At 39.7% G+C, this 25,792-nt stretch overlaps 1 protein-coding gene across 1 annotated transcript in view; it reads right to left on the reverse strand.

Annotated features, from left to right (window-relative positions):
- Nucleotides 1-208: 208 nt before the first annotated feature.
- Nucleotides 209-25,792, reverse strand: part of KCNK5 (potassium two pore domain channel subfamily K member 5) — a 30,992-nt gene continuing 5,408 nt past the window's right edge. The window contains exons 2-5 of the mRNA XM_054162420.1: nucleotides 4,699-4,810; nucleotides 3,686-3,852; nucleotides 2,323-2,491; nucleotides 209-1,527 (exon numbers count right to left, since the gene is read on the reverse strand). Coding sequence (XP_054018395.1) covers nucleotides 707-1,527; nucleotides 2,323-2,491; nucleotides 3,686-3,852; nucleotides 4,699-4,810 — 1,269 coding nt within the window. The 3' untranslated portion in view covers nucleotides 209-706. The remainder of the gene's footprint in view (nucleotides 1,528-2,322; nucleotides 2,492-3,685; nucleotides 3,853-4,698; nucleotides 4,811-25,792) is intronic.

A 25,792-nucleotide genomic window follows, 5' to 3' on the forward strand; every position in this document is an offset into this window, starting at 1 on the left:
GAGTTCTGGGGCTGAAGCACAGTTTAGCAGCCGAATTGGTAAGCTTCATCCCAGATGATTGTTTTTCTTGTTTGAGGGCTCTATCTCCATCCATTCCTTTTGAATTTTAGCATTTCACTTATGGAATTACAATTCACTTCTCAGTCTGCCAGTGCACATTAGCTCAGATCTGTGTGTTCTGGTATTCGATCTTAAGTTTCTCACAACTAATGGTTGCACCACTTCTTTGTGGTAACAATTTAACAATGGGCAACATAAAAAGCAACCCACTTGCTTTCATTTGTGGTCAAAGCAGGATTCAAATCCATGTTTTCAGAGGTGAAAGGATAATGGAGTAACCGAACGCATCTGATGGCAGAAGCAGTCTGCAATAGTGACACTCCCAAACTAATTCCTCAATGAAATGCATCAACGCAGAGCAGGTCCAGTGTATGAACTAGTCTTTTCTACTTTGTTGAAGAACTATAAAACCCCAAGAAGGAGCAAGACTCCAAATCCAACTGTTATTTTGCAAGTTTTTCAGATAAGCAAAGCTGATGGGCTCAGAAACCAACTTCTTATGGGAAAAGGACACTGGAGTTTATTAGTTTGGGACTTCTGTTTTCAAAGAGACAGGAAAAGCTGCAAAGAACATGCTTTTCTCCTTGCTCTGTTAATTCATTCAATATGCACCGACCACTTTCAGAAAACCATTGCCAAACGTGCTTCACGTTGCAGCCTTCACGTTGCTTACTGTATTATATTCATTCATCAGTTGTTCGTAAGGCACAGAAAGTTCCAGCTCGTTATTGGTAAAGGTAGATTCATCAGAGGATGGGAATTTCACCAGTTTTTTTGTGGTTTCAGATTCCTCTGCAAGATTATCATCCATGGAGGATTTTGACGTTTCCTCGTCATCTGACATGTCTTCCTCTTCGTCGTCATCTTCATTTACAAATGTTATATTAGCATTCTCAAATATTAAGGGTCGATAGTCTCTGGAATCCCATGCTTCACCTTCTTCTTCACTAATCCTGTCTAGCTGGTTTACAAAAATGGTTCCTTCTAGAGGACTGTCTCCAATGCGTTTATCATGCAGGGGTCTCAGTACGCGACCATTTTCCATGTCCAGGGAAGTCTCGTCGTATTCAAACGCTTCTGCCTTTGTGTAAATCACCTGGGCATCTATACTAGCATTCTGCATATTTTGCTTGGCATTTTCTACTTTAATCATTTTGTCATTGTTTGTCTTCAGGGCTTTCTTTCCAATTTGCTTAATAAGATCGTTGTATGTTTCTTCCTTCTTTGAAAGGAAGCTGAAAATGTTGACATCCTTTGATGTACCCATTTGAAGGGGTTTTTTAGACCGAGGATGGCTGTCAAATGACTCTTTTCTTTTTTTCCTCCGTTTCTTTATTGCTTTGTGAACTTCCACAAACATACTGACCTTCCAGTTAACAAAGAGTGAAAGCCAAGCTAGTCCCAGGTAGATCCATAACTCCACAAAATATCTGTAAAGGGCATGGTAGTTTGCCTCTGGATTTACACCTGCAAAAATTAAAAACCAAGAATACTACTGAAAGAGGACTTGCAGCGGATAAATCTTTGAAGTTACAACACTGAGATTTACTGCACTAACAGAGCCTGGTTATTTGAGCACTGCTCCAAGAGGAGGTTAAATGGGGATCTGAAATGCTATTGAAAGAAAAAGCCAATCCCAGGTCTTCCCCTTCTTGGCTTGATGTATTCTGACTACTGGACGACAACATAAGTGGCAGCACATTTATCTTCTCCTTGCAAGCTATGATAGTGAACTTTCTCCCTGTTTGATAATTACAGGCCTTCTTGCTATTGAGGCATGGATATAAGTACTTTCCCTGAGAAAACGGTTCAAAACTTCACTTACTGCAACCATTGCCAAAGCCCTAAACAACACAGTGGATTTTAGAGAAAGACAAGATTTAGGAGGGAGATGTTAGTATGCTCAGCATTTCCTGTGGACTATTTCCTGACAGCTGCAGAGAGCACTGTCCAGTGCTTAAGCATTCTGCTTAGGATACAGGATCCCATTCACAGGTGCTTAATTGTCATGGTGGTTAGGAAAACTCCTTGCCTGAAATAGGTCTGAGGCACCTAAAAGAGTATTGAACTCCAGAAGTTAGCTTCAGACTTTGCCCCTTTTCAAGGTCTTGGGCATTTAAACTAAGATTAAAGAGTCACTCCATTGGATCACTACTCAGCTTTAATTCAATCTTCTATGCAGCAAAACTTAAGAAACACCTTTTTAAGTTAAGAGTTTGGAAACAGAATAGCCACACTAGTACATAAAATGCAATTACTGACCAGCAACAAAATCTCCAAATCCTATGGTGGTGATGGTGATGAATGAGAAATAGAGGCCTTCGATGTAATCCCATCCTTCAGTCACCATAAAGACAAAGGGAGGAATAACCAGATGGACCAAGACACCCCAAACAATGAAAATAGCTGTGCAGGTAATTTGTGCTTTCCTCTGTAAAGGAAAAAAAGAATTAAAGTCAGGGAAATATCCGCAAATTTTCTTTTCCCATCCATGGAAGCATCATCTAACAGGATCAGACATTCCAGAGTTTTGTGCTAACGGTTTAACAGCCATACCTAAAAGTCACTGATTAAAGTAAACACAACTATTTTAGTTTTCTTTATCCAGGACTCACTACTCTTGCAACTACTTGCTCAAATAGGAATATGTCCCCAGTTTTCTCTCAAAGCTCTTTAAAAAAAAAAATTAAAGGAGCTCCTGTTATTTTATAAATAGGATGTGCTAGAAAACATAGTACTCTAGTCTAAAAAGCAACCAGCATCTCTGATTTTCCTTTAATTCTCATTTGAGCGTAGAGGATCAGAAGAGTTTAAGATGCTTCTTTCCTATTTTATGCCTCCTACCTGTTGCCACCCACACAAACTCTGCACAAAGCTGCACGCACACATGTATTCCATCACAATTTTCTGTAGTTTCTTCTCAGGCGCCGATAAAGAAAGTTCTTCTTCCCTTTCTGAAACCAGTCCTACTGTCTTCCAGGCACTGCGGCCCTGCATTGCTTCCTATCTTAGCACAGTTAGAGCTGAGACAGAACTCACTTGGGGGAAATGGAGCGAGGCAAACACTAAAAGCCCCCCCCCAAAACCCCAAACAAAACCCCATAACCCAAAAAACCAAACTTCACCACTAAAAAAAGGTAATGAAAAGCCACAAACAAAAAAGCCACAAGCCAGTACCTCAGAACAAAACACTTCCAATTGGTTCACTGCCAGGAGGAAGTACTCAGGCTAGGAGGAGGTAGGAATGAAGCAGGACAGCTTATTTCTGTGCCAGAGGAACTTGCATGAAATGCCTGAGAAATGGAGCCTCAGCTACATTTGTCCTATACATTTCTAATGTGAGACATAAGTCTCCATTGAAGCTACAAGATCTATAGTTAGTATCAAAGATTTTGACAAGATCTCATTTTGCTAAAATTTCTTGCAGAACTACCACATCAGACTATCAGACCAAATCCTCCTCTCAGTGCCCCATCTCAGTTATTTCTGTGCAACACCATTGGGCAAAATTTGTATTTGTGCAAGTGTTCATTTACTACCAAGATCAGCAGGTGAGTTATGAAGTGTAAGCTTAATTTACACATCCAAAACACACAGCATGAGTGTAAACAAGCAAGGCCCTTACCAGGCTTACTCCTCTTTTCGTCAGAAACTGGCCCAGCCTCTTGGCACGTCCTCCAAAGAACTTCCCCAGAGCACTGATCCATGTCAAGCAGAGAGGAACTCCAAAGAGCCCATAAAATATGCAGAAGAGACGCCCAGAGGGTGTCTTTGGAGAAACATTTCCGTAACCTAGAAGAGATAAGTATGTGCACAGTCCGTTTGTGTTGCGGAGAATTCAAGGCAGTTCTACCTATGGACAAAACAACATTGTGTGGTCTTCTGCTGTATCAAATATTCCTCACTTCACCGTTTGTAAAAGCTTTAGTCTACTCCAGCTGATCTGAGTCTGGATGCCTCCTAACTGTACTCTAGCAAATGTGTATTCCATTAATGCAAATGAAGAGCATTTGCATTTTAATTTTTCCACAGATTTTGTGCATTTTTTGATTGGAGAGATAAACATGAAATAAAGCTCATCTTAAACCTTCTTCTAATAGGATTCCCCAACCTTAAGTAACACTATTAAAAACTTTATTCTTTAAAATTTGATTCAATCAATTTATCCTGAATGTGAGAGATCCACTATATGCATTTAATTTGTGACCCAGTACCTTTCCAGGGTGAGAGTTTGAGTTAAGCGCAAGATGGGTTGTGAAATAGCAAGGCATTTCAACAGAATTTAGTTCTTCATTGGTCACAGAACTCAACAGAGCATTACAAACTCAGGCTCTAAAAATCAGCAGGCTGTTTTTGCCAGGGCTTTCTTAACTAGGTGTGTTCCCGACTTCAACTTTTTGTTGTAAGTAAACTAGAAGCAGAGTATTATGAGTTTCAAATAATAAAGAACAACACAACACTCCATATGATTTAACAGTAAGACTTTCAGCTGTTCATCTGCAGATGAACATGTACTCTAAGCAACTCCAGCCATGGGGACTTCATTCGGGGGCTAGTCTGACACTTCTACAGAAGAGTACAAACATACAAGAGCACTAGAAAACTACAGTTAGGAAAGTTGACATCATACATACTTACCAATGGTAGTGATCACAGTAGCAGCAAAGATCACAGCATTAGGCCAATTCCAGTTGTTGAAAGTATTGTTCCCAGTGATGGCAACCCCCTGTCCAGCAGCATTTGACACAACCTGTAAGAAAACAGTTTACGGTCATTCTTGGAAAATCCTGGCAACCTGAAAAGAAATGTGTCTGTCCCTCTCAGCTTTCCCCCCATTGTTCATACCCAACTTTTTTTTTTGGTGAAGGCTAGCCTAGTATATTCACCAACATGAACTTTAGGAAATACAGAAAACTTGCTTCACCTAAGACAAAGAGGTGCAGGTGCTCTGACATTTAATTAAGGGGGTTTAATTAGATCAGCTTTTACTCGATTTACCAGTTTAACCCAAATGGATCTCATCCAGAGACCAAATACACTCCTCCAGACTGAACTAGCATTTAACCTCCAGTGTAGTTCTTGAGTTTGGTTTAATGGTAGGGACATCTTCAGACCTACTATCCATTTCAAAACACTGTTACGTGCCTCAGCTTGACTTGGGTATGAGCAGGACGTCACACAATCCTTGGCAAAGCTTAATGCAACTAGTGCTCATTCGCCTGCTGTCCCTGGCAGAGTCAATTCATCTACTACAAGCCAATGTAAAACTGTACACTTTTCAAAGACAGACAAATTAATACTTTTCCAAAGTATTCCATGCAACAGGACTCTGGCCATTGTCCTTGAATCAAGCCCCTTTCTTATTCATCTTTCAATCTAGTATACCATAATAAATGCAAAGCACTTGTTTACAATGTGTTAGGCAATTAGGTGTAGTTATTTACAATTCCACAGGTTCAGCAAGTCCATTTTCTAACATCTGTTCAGGTCTTCAGATGCTCAAAAATTATGAATTACCTTTACCTTTGGTATGAAGAGACTAGGAAGACCCAGTCTCCCCTGCCTTTCCAAAACTAGATTGTAGAAAACAGATCAATAAAAAAACTTTAATTACTATTTAGTGCAGAAAGTCAAAGTTTCACATCAAAACCAGGCATTCTGAAAGGTATTACTACCCCTTAAAATAAGAGAAACAATTTATCACATTCTCTGCCAGAAATTCCTACTTAATTTAAATCTTTGCCCTGTCACATTACCCTGCAGTTAAAGCATTCTCAGGTTACACTGCTTTTTCTCCCTGCAGTGTAAACCAAAGCTGTCTGAACAAAACGTGATAGGTGGGGTTTATCTTAAACTGCTAAGAACTTAGAGGTACCTACAACCAGCTCTTCCTTCCCTCATCACTCCTTCCTTCCTACTTAGATTAAGATCTGATCTTGGACCCAGCACAGACTCAACACAAAGTTCAATCACTACTGAAAACATACACAAGTTAACACAGGTTTTAATTATTCTCAAGACTTATTACATAATCACTATCCTCCTACCATAATAAAAATGCCCTCAAAGTGAATGTATTGTGCATATACAAGATGTAAACAATTTAATTAAAAATTCACTTTTAACATGCAAGCTATTACAGAAGATAAAAGGAGAAGCATTGAAAGTGATTGAAGGTACAGAACTAGATATTTCTCCTGGTAAACTTAAATGTGTGCACAAAACTGCAGGCAGTGCCTTTCCATAGCCTACAGGCTATGGATAGAAAAGCACAGAGAAAGGTCTCAACAAGGCAGTTACCTGTCTTAAGAAAACAGTGTTGAAATAAGAAAGGAGCAGGTTGAGAGCAAGCAAACACACAATGCCACCTCCTTCCAAGAAGCCAGCTACAATGGATCACAGGATTTCATCTGAGGAGAAGCCATTCAAAATAACTCCATTAGTTTCTGTTATGGTCTGCAGATAAATTTCCTCAAAGTCCCAAGGGACAATGAAATGACCCAGTAGGCACAATCCTTGATCTAATATCCCTGAAAAAGTAAAGTCACCTCTTCCAGTGCCCAGTAACATTGCACTAAATGTTACATTGAACACCAATTCAGCCATTTTTCATGCTGTAAGCCCACCTCTTTATTGTTATTTCATAGCTCATACATCTCATAAGATGTGCACTGAAGTATCTGTTTCCATTGTCACTAGGCCATTATCTCATTGCATTACTTCACTTTCAGTATGAAATAATGTTTCCCAGCACATAGAGTTACATTCACATCTGCCAATGCTTGAGATCCGGAGGTGTGAAGGGGGCCCAGATCCAAGAGGAAGAAGCTGCTGGACTGAGTAGCACACAGCTGCCCTTGACATACAGGCAGTTAACATTTCAGGCGAGAGGTGGCTAGCTGAGTTACATAAACACTTTATACAGACAGTCATGGATACTCTCCAGCCAAAGCTGCCATCCTTTTCCTGTCTCTATTTTCACAGAGCTATCTGTTATTAGCACACAATTATCTGTGATCTGCAGTGTAGTCGTCTAAGTTAGTTTGTGCCTGCAATAAGCCCAAGTGCATTATATGCATCCCAGCCACAGGAACGAATATGGTCACAAAACATGCTTACATAGCTTTGGTGCAGTGGGAAATATATAGCTGCTTTCCCAACAGTGTCACCTTTACCCATACTGAAATAATTATTTTGGCTTCAAACAACAATGTAAGTGGGCATTATACAACTGAACAGCAAGTATGGGTGATGGTTGTTTTCGTGTTGACCCGACCCCCACCCCCCACCCCGCCCTTAGTAAATCTGCTAGGCAATGTCAGGGATGCCTTTACTTTCATATACTAAGATACAGAACGTCTCAGGCTGCCTGTGCTGAATTTCTTACACTACAGAAAAGGATCTCTAAAAACTCTTTGGATGGGAAAATGAGGGGCAAGGAGGGACAAAAAGGGTAGATGGTGCAAGCATTCTTAATATCTACTGTGTCCAGTTCTGGACCCCTCAGTTTAGGAAAAGATGTTGAGTTGCTGGAAGGTGTCCAGAGAAGGACAACAAAGCTGGGGAGGGGTTTGGAGCACAAGCCCTATGAGGAGAGGCTGAGGGAGCTGGGGTTGCTTAGCCTGAAGAGGAGGCGGCACAGGGGAGATCTTACTGCTGTCTACAACTACCTGAAGGGAGGCTGTAGTCAGGTGGGTGTTGGTCTCTTCTGCCAGGCAACCAGCACCAGAACAAGAGGACACAGTCTCAGGCTGCACCAGGAGAGGTTTAGGCTGGATGTTAGTAAGAAGTCCTTCACAGAAAGAGTGATTGGCCATTGGAATGTACTGCCCAGGGAGGTGGCAGAGTCACCATCACTGGAGCTGTTTAGGAAGAGACTGGATGGGGTGCTTGGTGCCATGGTTTAGTTGATTAGATGGTGTTGGATGATAGGTTGGACTCGCTGATCTCAAAGGTCTCTTCCAACCTGGTTAATTCTATTCTATCTTGAAAGATGTAATTTAGGAAAAAACCCAAACCCTTCAGTTATGCCCCAATTCAAAAGCTGAAAATAGTTAACTAACTCAGAACTTACATATGATCTTAGACCCCACCTCACAACTCTACTAATGAACAGGCCTTTCTTTTCAGTCAAGCCACTTTTGCCTCACAGGAATCAAACTCCCTCTTCTCCCTCACTCCCCAGTACTCCAATTCTGCACTTTGGCAAAGGAAAAGATCTCAAGTCCCTGAGTTCTTGCTGAAAGTAAATAGACTGGCAATTGCAGAGGGAAATTTAAGACACATAAAAGTAACATATCTTCTGATGACATTATCACAAGTAGAAATAGGGGATGCCATTCGAACACAATCAAGCAGACATTGCCTCGTTTGCAAGCACTTTCCCTCAGAGAAACCCCAGCATTGCAGCAATACAGCATTGTGCTTCATGGCTTTTGTGACATTTTTTTAACCCTCTGATGATCAGGTTCACTCAAGATTTACCAGATATCACAAGAACAAATTGTTCTATCTCCTATCTTGGGCAAAGGAGTATCTCACTGAGGCTTTGGAGCACATGCCACTCTTATTCATCCTACATGAGTAACAACAAGGCTGAGGAGCCCTCTGAACAAATTTGCAAGTGGCAAGGAGAAGCCTTGACCCACATCAGTATTATGGCTATATTCCTAACACTATTTATTCTACTTCTCCACTTTCTGCTGGGGGCAGGCACACAACAGCAGCAAAGTTTGCCCAAACTGGGAAGACACATACTAATGCATTTGTTTAAATTGTTTTTTCCTACTGGCCTGCCAAGGTTTGCTAGGGCAAGTCTCTGGTGGCTTAAGTTTGCAGCAGCCAGCAGATGCATTTCTGCTGTCTTTGCCTTTGTATTAGCAGGAGGAATGGTTAAGTTTGAAATTTTATAAATACCACTGGCAAGGTAAAATGGCTCTCCATAGACATTCAGACCCTGCAGAAGTAATGGGAGGGTACAAAATTAAGAGAACAAGCACACTGCCTCCAAGAGACCTTTATCATAACTAGGTAAGTAGAATATGTCATTTTACACTGGGCCATTTGGCCCTCAGAAGAGCAAACGGAGCAGAACTATGGCCTTCTGCCTGTGCATGAGCAGTGGCACGTGGCTTCGCTTTCATTTACCTTCCCTTCAGGTATTTATATATACACTGAGGAGCCCAGCTTTCTCAGCTTTTCCTTGTAGGACGACTGGAGCATCCTCTAGTCCTTTGATCATGTCAGTAGCTCTTTGCTGGACTCTCTCCTGCATATCACAAATCCCTTTCTACTCTCAAGGGTATTACCACGTGCATAAAGGACTGTAACAGCTGGCTCCTGCATCCAAAGGTAGAGTCCATTAGAGCAATAACTGATACACGCTTTCAGGACTCCTTAGGGTTTGTCCCCACTTGGGACTCTAAATGAACTGAGTAATTTTGCTTCTTTATCAAGGATATAAAGATTTAATGCACCAAAACCTGCTGAGAATTACAAATCTACAAAGCACTTTAGAGACTCTCCTACAAGGAATAAATCTCTCTTAAACAAGTTGAAGAGATTTGGATGTCAACAAAAAAAAAAACAACCACAACCTCTCAGAAAATAGTGCAGTAGTTATCTACTCATAGGTACATACAACACTGGCAATTCAGCCATTTGGATAAAATTTTCCAGAGTAATAAGGCTTACATTTATAATGTCAGATGAAACTCTATACTGCTGTTCATAAGCAGATTTTAACCAAATACAGAAGCATCAGAGTAAGGGAGAACAAAGAGGTGAAGTGGTACAAGAAGCTGTATGGATGTTTTTCATGGCATTTTAAAATTCAAGAAAAGGCTTAAAGTAACTTGAAAATAAAAATCCATGCCAAGCAAAGTGCACACCCTTGAAAGGCAACAAAGCTGGGGAGGGGTTTGGAGCACAAGCCCTGTGAGAAGAGACTGAGGGAGCTGGGGTTGCTTAGCCTGGAGAAGAAGAGGCTCAGGGCAGACCTTATTGATGCCTACAACTACCTGAAGGGAGGTTGTGGCTAGGTGGGGGCTGATCTCTCCTCCCAGGCAACCAGCACCAGAACAAGAGGACAGTCTCAAGTTGTGCTGGGGAGGTTTAGACTGGATGTTAGGAAGACGTTCTTCACAGAAGTAGTGATTAGCCATTGGAATGGGCTGCCCAGGGAGTTGATGGAGTCACCATCACTGGAGGTGTTTAGGAAGAGACTGGATGGGGTGCTTGGTGCCATGGTTTAGTTGATTAGATGGTGTTGGATGATAGGTTGGACTCGCTGATCTCAAAGGTCTCTTCCAACCCGGTTAATTCTATTGTATTTGTCCCACATGGTTTTCTGGCTCTACCTATAAATCTACAGTAGCAGTCAGCTGTTTATAAGAATCAGATTTTGAAAGGCAATCAAAACATATTCATTAATGTTTATCTTTACAATAATAGTAAAAAAATGAGACATGTTAAGACTCCCACACCTGATATCCATTACAAAGTTCTGCATACCTAGATAACGCTGTCTCAGGATTACACATAAATAAAGAGAAAAGAAACTCCCTCAGTATTGCTTTTGAAGGAAAAAAGTGTGTGGGTGGTCATAGCTAGATTGACAGACTTGCCTCAGACTTATCAGGCAGACAGGCATGGCCACAGCTAGAAACTTCCTGCATTGCTGGCATATTGCACTTTGACATCTGCTTGTATATTAAAAGCAGAAGCAGCTATTTCACAGGCACAGCTTGAATTTGTAAATTCTTTATAGTTAGATCAAAAGTAGCAGATTCACAGTCAAACTAGGAATATATTAATCCTGGCTGACAGCTGTCATAGCTCATCTATTAAGTAAGTTTGTGTGTCTAGTTGTTAAGCAACAAATATGTATTTAATATAATAATGAATGCCACAATTCATTGTTTTGAGTTATAGTAGCTGGAGAAAGCAATATTAACCAAAAAAATATTATAAAATTTAAAGCCAACTGCCTTCCTCCTGCATACCCAATGTGTCCTAACTGAATGGAGGATGCTGTCCAGAGAAAATATTTTCCTCACTAGAGTATCTTGGCAGCTTGGGGTTCAGATAAGGACAAGGAAAGAAGCCAACTATGCAACTAATGGTTTCACCAATGAGCAAGGAAATTCCCCTCCCCCCCCATTACTTTTCCTATCTATATATATGAGGTGTATACATGTGATGATTTACTAAAATTTTCTGGTTTGAGTTCACTAACACCCTCATATTAGTCCATATATTCTTAAGACTAAAATACTTCACCTCTCTTCCCAAACCCCATTTCCACACACAGCTGCATTGCTTCTAACAAAATCTTGCTACGTGCCGCAGTGCCCAGTTTGGTAGCCAGAGACACAATGTGACAGAGCTGCAGAAACTTGACAAAATACCGAGGTTAAAACATTTCATCCAGGCAGCAGAAAGAGCAGCGTTCCAATGTGACCTTTAGGAGGGCTGATATAAACGTGTATGTGCACAGAGAAATCAAAGATCATCACTGTTTGGAGGGGAGGCATCTTTTGAGGATCAGAATACAAAACCTCACAGCCCAGAACACAAAACAGCAGCACCCTATTTGGGCATGCATATTTCTGTCAGCCACCTGGCACATTTAGTACTTAATTGGCTCAAGGTAAGAGGAATTCTCAGGGAAGGATGGCTGGCAATTATCCGTCCCTCCGAAGCAGCTCAAAGTCACCAGAGAAGCCTATACCCCTGGTGTATACACGAGTATACACCCCTGCCATCCTTTTTTTGACCCCCATTTCTAGTGTAATGACAGGCTTATTCTCTGATTGCTCACTTGGACTCTGAGTTCCCAGCTGACTGAAACATGCTGGCATATGACCAGGGCCAACACACAGAGCCAAGTGAACAAGCCTTTCAGGCTGCCTTAGCCACTTGACAGACTCTGCAGGACTATGCTAACCAGCAGGACTTGGGACAGCTGACCTTTCATTTCCCTCTCTGCATTATCTGTGTTCGCAATACAAGTTTCATGTTTGTCAGGACAAGAACCATGCCAGATGTAAAAAGAAGTCTTTTAGCCGAGTCCTGGATTTCCTACTTCACTTCTGTGGCAAATGGTTTGCGACCTTTTTTGTAGAAAGAAAAATAAGACATGTGAACCACATTGTCTCAGTCTAACAGGCAACACCCTTGTGTCTTGCTAACCTATGAAAGTTTTACTGTCCTTTACTGACCTATCCAGAGAATCTAGCTGGAAGGTGGTTGGGGCAAGAGGTACAGGATATGAGTCAACAGCACCTGCACTAGAGAAAGATGGCAGGATTTAATAAATTCCACATTTATTAATGAGGACATCAATTGACTACACCAGTCTTATTTCAGATCGACTGAACCTACAGGAGTGAATCCACAGTTATTTCAACTGCTGTGTACTGTATTTGTTCCCAGCCACATTACTCTGTAAGTTACTACATTCGCCAAGACTCTCACTGTTCCTAGACCCTGTAGAGTCTGTTTTAACAAATGGAAAATCGGAGGCAGAAAGTTTGTTTCTAATAGCACAACGGGATTATGGCCAGTAGCCAAGTTGAAACTAAGGCAAAAATTAGGAAGTAGTCATTGGGAGAATAATGCTAACTTTTACTTCTAAAAGAATAAACCCCGCAAACCCCATGCTTGGTGCTGAGAGGTGTAAATAAACCTGAGAGCATACATGAACACTGCCCAAAATGCCAGAGAGATCAGTGTGACTGTAAGGATTCCTTCTCCCTTATCTATGAATTGAACTGAAACAAAAAATAAAAATCAACCCCTGAAAAGCAAGTGTTAGTCCCAGTATTTACATTCCTACACAGAGCAACTACAAATAGCAGGGAACAATATTTCCCTTTGCTGTAACATATTATATTTATAAAATGGTTAACTGCTATTGCAAGTTAAAGCATATTTTGCATTTTTCAATCAACAGTTTAGTCTTAAAATGAAGTATCTATCAAAGTGAAATCTTTTCAAAATTCCCACTTGGGGAAAAAAAATCCTGGCAAAATATGGGCTTACATACTTCAGGGGAGGTTTTTCTTTCCAGCAACAGCAAGATTTAATCCAGAATGAGATGGTATTTTCACATTCCTACCCATACAGCAGACAGAACACTATCTTGTAAGTTTTCCACAGTCCCCAGAGAAAAGGCAGCTTAAGCTTTTCTCAACGTTTCATTTTAACTGCTTCAATGTATCATTGGTTTGGGTTTTTTAAACAAGATAGTTGTAAAGTTACTTGAATTTGCAAAAAGTTGCTTTAAATGACCCAACAGTTTCTTAGCATACAAAATAGAAAAAGTACATGCACAGGTCAGATGCACTGTAGATACCACATTTCACCCAAAAAGTTATAGAACAAGACTAAACTTGCTTTTCAGAGAACCAGCACCAGAACAAGAGGACACAGTCTCAAGCTGCACCAGGGGAGGTTTAGGCTTGAGGTGAGGAGGAAGTTCTTCACAGAAAGAGTGACTGGCCATTGGAATGTGCTGCCCAGGGAGGTCATTGAGTTATTGTCCCTGGAGGTGTTCAAGAGGGGATTGGACCTGGCACTTGAAGCCATGGTTTATTTAGTCATGAGGTATCGGCGACAGGTTGGACTTGATGATCTTTGAGGTCTTTTCCAACCTTATTGATTCTATGATAGTTCAGCTAATCTTGTTGATTGCCACTCATCCAGGCAACTAATTCATATTTTGTTCTATTCATTCAACCGGGCTTCTCAATTCATAAATGAATTGGAGAACTACGATGCTCTTTTGCTTTCCCTTTATTATGCTTAACTTTGGGCTGTTAGCAAGTTGGACCTCCATCTAAGCATACCTTCTCTTACCTATAGGCCTCCAGCACATGCTACTTCATACAGAGCTGTCCCAACATCTAAGCCTGATATTTAAAGAACGCAAGTAAATACATGCCTCATTTTCACTTTGCATAGTTTTGTTACATAACAGGACAGCAAACCAGACATTGCTTGTATCTGTTAATTTAGAATACAACACACCCAGAGGGCTTTTTACTTGCCTCTTGGTCTCGATCTCTTAATTAGTCTGTTTTGTCAAAATTCTTTACTTTTGAGTATTGGGAAATTCCTCTTCACAGACTTTAATGGGCCTAGCAGGTTGTTTCTTTTGAAAGCAGACTTGCTAGTTTTATTAGATGAAGAAAGCACACAGTGGGCTCCATTGTCTTGTAGTGGACTTTGAAAGCAGATTCCAACAAAAGTACTCAAGTACATGCTATGAGGAAAGCCATGGATTAGAGCTGTGTAATCCTTTAAATAGACTGAAGATACTACCAAACAGAAGTGGGCTTCAGGAGGGGGAAGTACTCAACTAAATTGCATCACTGCTGTAAAGAAAACCTCTGTATGTCCTTCAAAGAACACGACTGAGCTTGAAGAAGGACTAGATAGCATTCACACCTATATCATACACGCATACTTTTACGCTGGAAAATGTTTGCTATTTAGAGGAATTCTGAGGAAGCCTCATCTGAGGTTTATGTAGGTGCTCAGAACAGAGGAGGAACACAGCAATATCCTGAAGCAAACTGGAACTGCTTAACAGTGATCTCTACAATATATCTACAAAAGAGACTTTTTTAGATAAGCCAATAAATTCCTATTACATCATGTTTCCTCCACTTTCTTCCAGGCACTTGATGACAGCACTTTTTCCCCCCCTCAAGCATCATTTTTTAACACATTACCAATTATGCATGCTAAACAATGCAGGAAATTCTTCCACAGACTATCTCTCAAATGGAACAGAGTGAAAAAATAAGCCTGGGCACTTCCAGGGTTTTTTGGTGGTGTTTTTGTTTGCTGTCATTGTTTGTTTTGTTTTTCTGTGGTTTTTTTTTCCTTTTTGTAATATGGCACAGGTAAGAAGCATCAAGTTTTCTTAACCCATTACTGTTGATGCTGACAACTCATTGACAACAGGAAATAATTTACTTAACCTGTAAATGGTATTTTTCCCAGGGGTAGTACTACAGGAAAAAGCATCTCTTCTTGTCACTGTGTCCCCTTTCTCTCCATGCTTCCCAGCTGACAAAAAAACTAGGGCCGAGAATGCACACTTGTCACAGATAAGAACACTTGTGATTTCATTCTTTGTTTTCTTTGGTTTTTGATTACAATTTAACCAGATTAATCTGTCCTTTAGAAAAGCAATCTGTTCATTAACCCATATCACAAGCAGAAGAAAATGTGATCTTCAAGCACAATCTCAATGTGTTAACCAGAAATAGCTCTAATCAGTTAAGGGAGGGTGGGGAGGAGGGACACACAACAAGAAGAAGCAGAGTTTTTATATGCAAAATTGTAATTGATATGCTCTATCCTGATTTTCACTTGTTCTATGAAAGCTATGCAATAAACTGTTGATTTAGAGGAGATGTAAAGAACTACCTTTGTACTTGTCTGAACCTGAAAGACTCATAAAAACTTAATTGTGGCTAATATTTAGGATCCTGGAGGCTACAGGACACAGTCCAGTGGAAACAATTTGTGAGTCTACAGTCAAATTAATTCAACATTATTGTTTGGAAATAGAGAAGGTAAATAATTGTGCCAGCTATTCCCTGCTTGTAAAGATGATCAAAATTAGACAAAGCATGAGAAGGATTAAACAGGATACAGAAGAAGCGAGGATAAAGTTCTTCACTGAGTGAGTCGTTCATCATTGGAATGGGCTGCCCAGGGAGGTGGTGGAGTCACCATCCCTGGAGGTGTTCAAGGGGAGATTGGATGTGGCACTTGGTGCCATGGTCTAGTCATGAGGTTTGTGGAGACAGGTTGGACTCGATGATCCTCGAGGTCTCTTCCAACCTTAGTTATACTGTGATACTGTGGGTACTTCCGTAGTGCCAGCGTTAGATTATATTCAATATTTTTTCCTCCCTTCCCCAATTCAAACCAGGTATTTATGTGCTGACCATTTTAGTAGTTCATATAGACATAAATGCTGATCACTGCAAATGCTGCACTGACCCTCCTGTGGGTCAAACAATGGGATGGGGAACAAATGTACCACTTAATCCTAATCCTAGATGCCAAACTTCTGCAGTATCTGAAAATTAATAGAAAACCAGTAGTTCCAGAAAAGGGTGTTCATTGAACAGAAAATGCCAGCCTGTAGAAGAGAACCACTAGAAAACCATCTAACTTAGTTGAATTATACCCTTTCACAAGGGAGCAGACCAGCAAAATACAGTTTAACACTGATCTGGTTTTCATAATTTCCTCCTTCAGACTAGGCTGTGAACCTCTCCTCTCCTTCAATTAGCCTCAAGGGGTTTCAGAACTTCTGTATCTTGAATTTGGACTTAAGTGCCCTTGGGAGCAATATAGATTATGCCACCAATTTTATTTAGAGAAGATAAAGTCTTATACATGTAGCATGTGTGTTGTGATAAGCCCCAGCAGTGCTGTAAGGTTTTTTTAAAGAAGTAATCACAGGTCAATTGGCCAGCACACTGGCTGTATCTTTTAGTCATTTACTGGCATCATTTAATTTGTTAGTAAGGATGGCACTGGTCCTTTCATTCTTATTACCCCTGTACTAAGGCATTGTGTAAATCTGATGATATTATAGACCTTGACATGCCTTCAATATATAAACGCCTTTTGCAAACATTTATTGCTCAGCTGATTTGAGAGGCCTGCAAACAGTTCTGGCAAGTTGTACACGAAGTCATTACTGCTTTAGTTTCAAGGAAAACATGTTAGTGAAGAACCATTTTTCAAAAATTGAGCATTTTTAGCATCAGCTTTACAATGTCCTAGTCACCCACTGCAATTTATTCCTCCTCTTTCCCATTCTTTGACATAAAAGTGCTGTCATAATCTACAGCAGTAAATGCAAGGGGAATGCATTTTTTATATTACATCTCATCAGTCCAGCCATACAGTCTAGGCATCTCAAAAACAAAGCACATCAATAAACAACAAAAGAGGTAGAATTTCAAGCAATATTGGATGCTCAAAATCCCTTTCCTGCTGTTGTCTTGCCATTCTGCAAAGCGCTGGTAAAACGTAACTGGCATGATTTCTGTCATTTTGGTCATCCGCCTTCAAGAAATGGGAAGAGAGGCAGACAAGGGCTAGAAGACCAAGGAGATTACTATGGGTTAGTCAAAGCAATTTGTACTGCAAAATAAAGTTGGAGGGGGGACAGCGTTGCTTTCTTTTGCTCTGTATCAGAAACTGTTACACAAGCTTACAAACAAAAGCCATTTAACCCAAAACCCAGTGTTGGTATTACAATGAAAACACAAAACCTCAGCTTAAGAGTGATTGGGTTAGATAATGTAAATATTTCCACACTATGGTATTACAAGATTTTGGATCCAAAATCCTTATTACCATTATCATGCACTGGTGAGCATATTATTATCCTACAGCATAATCCTTTTAGTAAGGGAGTTCTTCAGACAGAAGTTGTGACAAAGGGTAAACAATTTCAGCATTTTCTGGGCATCACTCGAAAGGCATTCTGGAGTTGTTCTTCATGGGCTGACATGATACAGAGTAGTAAAGAGATAAAGGCTAAAAAGTAAAACAAATTACTAGAAAAGGAACAACTGTACTGTTAAATAGAACACAAGAAACTTTTGCAGTACCAGTTTGATTTATATTTTTTCCTGGCAGACTTCTAATAGGAGTTTTAAAAGGCCTTTCAGTAAGGCTCAAGCACCATAAAATACATGTAATTTCCTTTCCTGAATATACCAGTGGCTCTACAAAGTGGACACACGATCCTACTGATTTTGTGAAGCCTCATCACACTCATGAGAAGTACAAGTCAATATCAGTTATTTTGCAATGATAATTTGTACTCCTTACTTGTACAAAGTGCTATTTCTACTGAAGGTTTACAGATGACTCTTACAGCTACAGACATAACACAAAAGATATCCCCTTCAGATTAAGCAAATATTAAAGAGGGAGTGCAGAAGGGTTCTTTGCTCTTTTGCTTTGTAAAAAGCAAAGCAAGTTGTATCTATCCTTGCAGCTTTTCATCACAAACCACTCTTTTACAAAATACTGTTTTACAAATAGGTCCTTTGAGAGATTTTCAGTCAAAAGATACACAAGCTTTTCTAAAAACTCATCACACTGTGTACAGGTGTTTTTTGAAACCTGTTGTATGCTACCCATCCAGGATTCAGATAAGGATTATTTATTTCACAGTTCTGTGTTATGCCTTTCTTTCCATCCTCATGCCAATTCTTTTGCTTTCCCAAACTACTTCTACTGAAAGGAATGCCCCAAGTGTGAGGCTTCAGCTTTCATGCAGTAGATTCAAGAATAAGGCCTCAGAGGTACGTTCTGCCCAATCACAGTGGGATACGTGCTACTTCTTCCTCAGCTAGACAAGTTGAGGTCAAGCCAGCACTGCTCATGTGACTTGACAGAAAATTATATATATAATATTATATATTTATTGCTGGTTTTGCACTTTAAGTGTGTAATAATCAACTCTTTCATGGCTGCATTGGTAGTTTTCATTCTTAGAAAGTAAATCAAGCTTGCAATCACATCCCTAAAAGAAAGCACAGAACTACTTAAAACTGCTCTGATCAGCAAGTAGTTGTAAGCTGCTACAAGGTGATGTTTGAGGGTTTTTAGCAAATCAAACCATTACAGTTGAATAATTAAGTTTCCCCTCACTATCAACTCTTGCTGTCCTGCTGCTAACCTCTTCCTTCCCATAACAAGTAGCTAACTGCACACATTTAGTGACCTCCTGGCCTAGATGGATGAAAAAGACTGAACTATTAGTCATTCTCTCATTACAACTCCGCAATAAACCCCCAAGCTTCAGAAAAGTTTCTATTTTAGAATAAAATGTGAAGTAAATTAGTAAATTGAGACTTAAGTGGTAAAAGCCCATTTAAAAAAAAAAAAAAATTAAAAATTATTGAGCTCTACTTCCATTCTGTGGTACAAATAGGTGTTACTGTTTCCTCTGGAAAAAAAGTTCTAATTTGTAGGGATGTTAACCTCTTGGAGGCATGGCAATATTTTTACAGCATGCACTAAGAGTGGCTTGTGTGTGATGTATAGCATGGACAGTTAATTTTCCTATAAGTCATAATTCACAGGACAAACAATGTGAGTGGTATTAATGGAAAGAGATCAGCAAGGTTATTTCCTTTTGGTGGCTTTTTGCAGAGTTAAATAATAAGTGAAACTCATAATTCAGCGAATTAGTTAACTGGAACTATTTTGTCAGTGCAAAATGGAATGCTAAAGCTTACCTGTTTGTTAGACTTGCAGCTCCTATGCTTTAATGAACTAATGCCACTTAACTTTATTCTTTCCATTTATAAGCAATGGATGTAAACATTTTTTTTAAAGGCAGCTGGCTTCTTTGACAGATCATGACTACAGAATTTAATGGTTGATACCAGTTTTCCTCCACCCCCCCCTTATTAGTTTCAGGACTACATTCCAGTTTAATGAACTAGTCAACAAGCTATTTTGATGAAAAGCATATTCAATGCTTCACCACCATTCCCTTACTCTTGTGATTAATGCAATTATAGAATTGTTTCCTTTTCACTTTCCCAAGTTCTGCATGGACATATTCTGAAGACAAATTATCCAAAGGTTACTCCTGCATGAGAACTGCAGCTGTTCTGCAGATGCTGAGTGTCCCAACTTTTCTTTGGCATCTGATTACTCTCATTCTGAAATAAAACCCATCAGATAATTTCATAGCTTTCATTAATACAGTTGAATTTTGATGGCCCTGCTGTCAATATTCTTATAACACTTTTCCTTGGCTTGAAAAGTAAAAAAAAATAAAAATTATTTCAACAACTTTTACATTGCATCAGCTGAAATTAAGAAGTTGGAACAATCTATAATAGCAGATTAGGCTTCCTTCCTATCTGAATGCATACATGGTGACTAATGTAGCCAACTCCCCTTTAAAAGGGGCTCTGGAAAATGCTGTTGTCCTCATTTTAAAGATAAGAAAGTAGAAGCAGAAGAGTTGAGTTTAATCAAGCCCTCACACCAGTTGGTGACCTATACTATGCAGGGCTAGGACCAGACAGTGTTTACATGAGACTATTGCAACAGAATGAGTACCGATTGCATAAGCAGATGCTAACCCATGCAGCAGTCTTGAGTATCCAAAATAAGATAATTCCATATAGCTGCAATTGATCTAAGCAGAATTAAACCAAAACAATCCTAGTGTCAATAAAAACAGTTTTCTCAGATTAGTTTACTAGATGGGAAGGGGTTGGATTCTACCTTTGAAGTGTGCCCATTATTATTTTGTTCCCTTATCCAAGCAAGACCATAAAACCTGTAGAAGAAATGGCAGAAGTACAGATAATCCCTGAGATTTTCACCCCCCGCTGTGAAATGGTGTAAACTGGAATATTTGGGCAGAAAAGTCTTGGTACTGCACTGGGTAAGTAAAAAGGGAAGTCAACTTTAAAACGCTGCTTGCCTCATCCCCCACCCCCAGACTTTTCAGTGTATGCGAATAGTTCATTAGGACAAGACAAAACACAGGTGTAATCCAAGCTTGATAAATTCACTTACACAGGCCTCAAATAAGCCTTTCAACTCAGTGACTGAATTGCAGCATAAAGTAACATTGTATTAGGAAGCGTATTATGCTCTCCCCCCTTTATAGCCATGCATAAAAACATGCTTCAGATAAAGAATTTTACAGAAAATGACTTTGTCAGAACACACTAGAAACTGTTTGGAGTTTGCTCCTTAGTAACTAGGACCACAATGTTACAGGCCTTCAGTTTCACAAGCAAATCTGTATTTGATCCTCAAATTTCAATACAATATTAAAGATCTTGCTGCTTCTCTGAAGACAAACTAGAAGCGGCTGCGAAAGTGTGTTAGTAGCACTACATGTCTCATTTCTTGTTTTACAACCTATCCTAAGGAGAAAAAAAAGTTTTAAAAATAAGTTCCAGTAACAACTGTTACTTGTTTGACAGGTCAGTTAATTTGCATATGCTGGAATAAAAGCATTTGTCCCAACAGCATCAAATCAATAGAAGACAACTAAAATTGAACAGATTTATGAGGAGCAGGGTACCAAATGTAGCAACGTTTTAAATTCAGTAGAATTTTGACTTATAGAACAGGAGCAAGAGTGTCACACTGTGGGCTATAAGAGCTTTGTGATAGGACCTTTACTAAATCACCCTGTTAAGCCAAACAAAGAACAAAGTTTCCAGGATCAATCAACATTTTATACAACCTCAACCACACTAGTATCTCTCCCTGTATTGGTCCATCAGACAGGCAAGGCAGGCTTCCATGTCAGCATGGACAGGATGCTTTGTCTGAATAGCAAAGTGATGGGTTTATGTTAAGAGGAGTAACATGGGGAAAATTCCTGCCACAGAAAGGCTGTCTGCCTTGAAACTCCTATTACTATGTATTTAGCTTTATCCAGGGCTTAACCTGAAACAAAATTTTGTTATGTTACTGTAAATCCCTTCAACACCAGATTAGCTGAAGACTGATCTTTGAGGAAGATTGGGGAAGGAAAGGAGGGTGCTCTGGATGAATGTTTTCAAATATAGAGGTCAGCCAGCGCAGTTAAAGCAGGACAGAAAGAAATGCAATCAGTAACTATGATAAGAACGCTTGGAAACAGTCAGATCTAGACACCCTCAGATCTGTAAAAGCATAACTTGCTTAGCCTATCTCATTTCTTCTGCAGAGCAAGAGAACAGTTGGTAATAGCATCCATTTGCTGGTTAAAGGCTGCCTATGCATTTGAATATTTCTTAAGCACAGTAGTGTCAGCATACACACAAACCCCATTTTTGCAGGAACAGTATATAACTTTGAAATCACACATAACATGTATGCTGGAACACAATCTTCTGTTTTATGATGTTTGGCACTATACTACCAAGTACACAGGGCTTCCTTCCTAAGACAGCTTTCAGTCGATAACTTTGAAGAAAAGCAGAGCATATACTGATGAAATTTTTTTTCCATCTTTTCTGTCTTTATCATATTTAGTTCCAAGTCAAAAACCAATGGTAAACAAATCATTGTACATATCCTATAGAAAGTCTTGAATAAGTAAAAAAGTAAGTTTAGTTTACTGAAAAGTATCTTTCAGCTTTAAGACTACCAAACTCTGCACACTTCCAGATTCATAAAGCTTGCTGTATTTGCACATCACTTCTAAACACCTATGGCAAGTTGAAGGCAAAGAGTAATTTACAGCATTGACATGCAGTGTGCCCTGTCACTTCTCAACTGTCCCGTCCCTGAGGACCTAAGAAAGTCTAACCACTTTGCTATCTTCTGTTTGTTATACTCTCTTCCTTTTTAGCCTGGATTTCCTGTAACTGACATCTAACTGTTCATCTTGCATCAGTTACCTTCTTAGAAGCTGAGAAAGAGGAAGCACTTGCACACTGCTAAGTAGAGAACCCTCTAGCTTTAAAAGTGCTTGTCCATGCAAGATTCTTAGAATCATCAAAACCACAGAAAAGATGCAGTTACCTCAAATAAGTGAGACCGTTTTCCTGAGAAAAATTAGTAAAGATTTCATAAGAAATATTAATAAATTCAGATGAAAGCACAAAGTCGGTGAGTAGTGTGAAACTTCTTCCCCCCCTCCCCCAGTGTTTCTCTGCTAGTAAACAAGACACAGCCAGCTGTGGAGACAGCTGTCCAATTAACACCGCTGAGCAGGCGTTCTCAAAACACATGCAAATGAAGCTGAGGCACTCTTGGAGTTTGAACTATATTTTACTTCTCTTAAATGCGAGACAAAGACATTTATGATTATTTCATTAATCAAGCTGACAGCTTTAGGACCTTGCAGAGACGACACAGCAACTTCATGAAAAAGCATAGTTATCCTACAGTCACAACCCAGCTAAGATACTACCTTGAAAATCCATTTATTACCATAACAAATCACATAGAGACATAATAAAGTCAGCTTATGTTTTTTTATGCTACAACTTCCAATTTTTTCATTCTTCCTCTCCCTTCTCTGGCTCTCTACCCCAAAAGCTGTCAAAAAAAAAAAAAAAAAGTCAGAAACATGCAAGTAACATTTTAAAAGGGCAAACTGATAGCAGTGCAGGTGGAAAGCTTTTAGAGTGCACCAATACCAATAAGAAATAGTGATTTTCTAAGTGTAAATGCCAGAGCCTTTCAAAAACCGTTGGGCCAAACAGGCAAGCCTTGATTACAGAACTGCCCTTCTGTCATTCTGTCATTCTGCAGGCACATACACACCCGTTTGAAGATTGAAATTCTTATTTAAATGGCAAGTTACCATAGTTTGACTATTTAACTTCATTTTAACATATTTGCATTACAGTGTGTGAAGCTGGTTAGCAGCAACAGTAACAGCTGTTGGTTCACTACTTCAGCATATAATAGGGCGAAGGTTTCAGCCAGCCTGATCAAAGAGAAGCCAAGGTAGAAGTTGGTACCACCAGTAAGTTGGATTAGACCTCTCTTTATACAGCTATTTGGTTCCAAACATCACCCCTGCTTCTTTGGTATCTGGAGGAGGCTCAGCCTCACTTCCCTCACAGGCCAGAACAAACATACCTGCTACAGGTGCTGTTTTTTCTAGCATGGGATCACACATAATTATTGAGAAACTTTCCTCTATAAAGCCTTTTTTACTCCCTTGAAGCGGGCTGGCAGTAAAAGAGGAGCAGCAAGGTAAGCACTTGGAGGTCACACAGAAGTCGTCACCAATGAATTTTGTATTTTAGCCAAGCCACTAAAAATACTGCGTAATGTCTGACTATGCTTTCCACCTCTGGACTTTCTCAAGTTCCATTAGCTATCACCCATTAGCTGCCACTTTCTTATGGCTGACTTCGGCATCCAAATTAATGTTGAACAGCTCACGTCTTTGCAGTTAAGAAGGATCAGAGTTCAGATACCTGTGATAGGTCCAACTGAAACCTTTTATTTGCACCTGTTGCAACCTCAAAGACACACACAGGTCTGCATTTTATTTCTCAGCAGCTAGAGTCTGCTTACACAATATCTGTAAGATGCCAGCATAGAACAATGTCAGCTTAGAATTTCCTAGTTTGCTCAATCACAATCCACATCTACCTTTTCTTTAAGGCAGAAATAGAGTCCTACAGATGGGCTGATCTGTAACAACTGATCTCACAACAGAGGTCCAGCACAGGGAACACTACAAAGAAAAGGAATTTGATTTCAGATTCAAAAGAGCCTATGATATACAAGCTATTATTAATGTCGTAGTCCTTTTTCATCACTCGTGTTTCTCATTAAAATAGTGCATGATGATTGAGTATAAAACATTTCAGAAGCTAACATTTGATCTATTAGAGTTCACACAACACAATGCCCCCCCAAATTAATAAAGAATTATTAACTTCTTTACTGATTTGACTGTTAAATAAGAGCTTCTACAGCAAGGATTGCCTAGGAGGAATCTCTCCTGACTACCATGAAAGTGTTGATGAGTAGACAACTAACACAAAACATAAGATGGATGGACACAAAACAGACCTGCCAGTCTGACCCTGCTAAAGAACTTGGTGTTTTAGAGAAAGTATGTAGGATCAGCTGAGAAACCTGAATGAACACAGGAAATACAGAAAGACAAAGCTGAGCCCTCAGGCCTAAGCTACCCCTTCAATAAATAGAGCTAGTAAAAATGCAGTGTGTATTGCATGCCATATTTTAGGGGCTAAATCTGCATCTAAGTGTGACTTTCCTGAAGATATCTGTAGCACTGTAGAGACCTTCAGGTGTGATTGCAGACTCTGAACTCCTTTTGGCCTAATCAAAACCTAAAGAAGGTTCTCCATGAAGAAATTTAAGCACTTGCTCATAGGCATTCAATCCATAAAATCATAGTCAGCACCAAATTAAAATCTCTGCAAATATCAGCACTGTGATCAATAGGACCCATAGTACTAAAGCACATTCTCATTTGCTCCCCCACTAGTGAGACTATCAACTGCCACTTGGAATCCAGCTTGTTTCTGGTTGCACATTACCCTGTTGACATCTGCTTGCAGTACCAGTATGAAACATGATTGCTGTGAAGGTTAACAGTATCCAGAGAAAAGCAAAACAATTATTCTTGCTTAATTGGTATTCATAGCAAAACCCCCACAATTTGATTTTAAAAAAGGAAAGCTGTACAAAGTCATCTTTACGCTGCATGTTCATTGGTTACAGAAGGTACCTTGCAATAGTTATGTGTACAGTATGAACCAAAGCAGGGATCCCAAGATCTTTTAGGACAACAAGCTGTTGATAATCAGTAAGTTTCCTTCAATGTCTAGAGCACTGCTTGTCAGAAAACACAAGTAGCAGCAGAAAGTAGCATGTCACGTAATACAGATATTCTGTCCTAAAGTAACACAAAGACAACATACTTCAAGCAATCAAGGATTAAGTCCACAGTAGGAAAAAGGAAAAGCCCATAGCAGAAAAACTGTAACTTCTGATCGATTGCTATTGCTTCACCAGCAGAGAGTTGCAGTGTATGCACTTTTAGTTTTGTTTAACCATGTTCCAAAAAAGTTTAAACAATGTAATGGTTAAACTAGATGCGGGGGGAGAGAGGAACACAAACCAAATGAAAAAACACACAACAGAAAAGCACGCCTGCTTACATGAGATTTTGCACGTGGATTAGCATAGCCTTGTCCTCTTTTCTTCTCCT

This window comes from Dryobates pubescens, chromosome 6, assembly GCF_014839835.1.
Source record: "Dryobates pubescens isolate bDryPub1 chromosome 6, bDryPub1.pri, whole genome shotgun sequence".
Lineage (NCBI taxonomy): Eukaryota > Metazoa > Chordata > Aves > Piciformes > Picidae > Dryobates > Dryobates pubescens.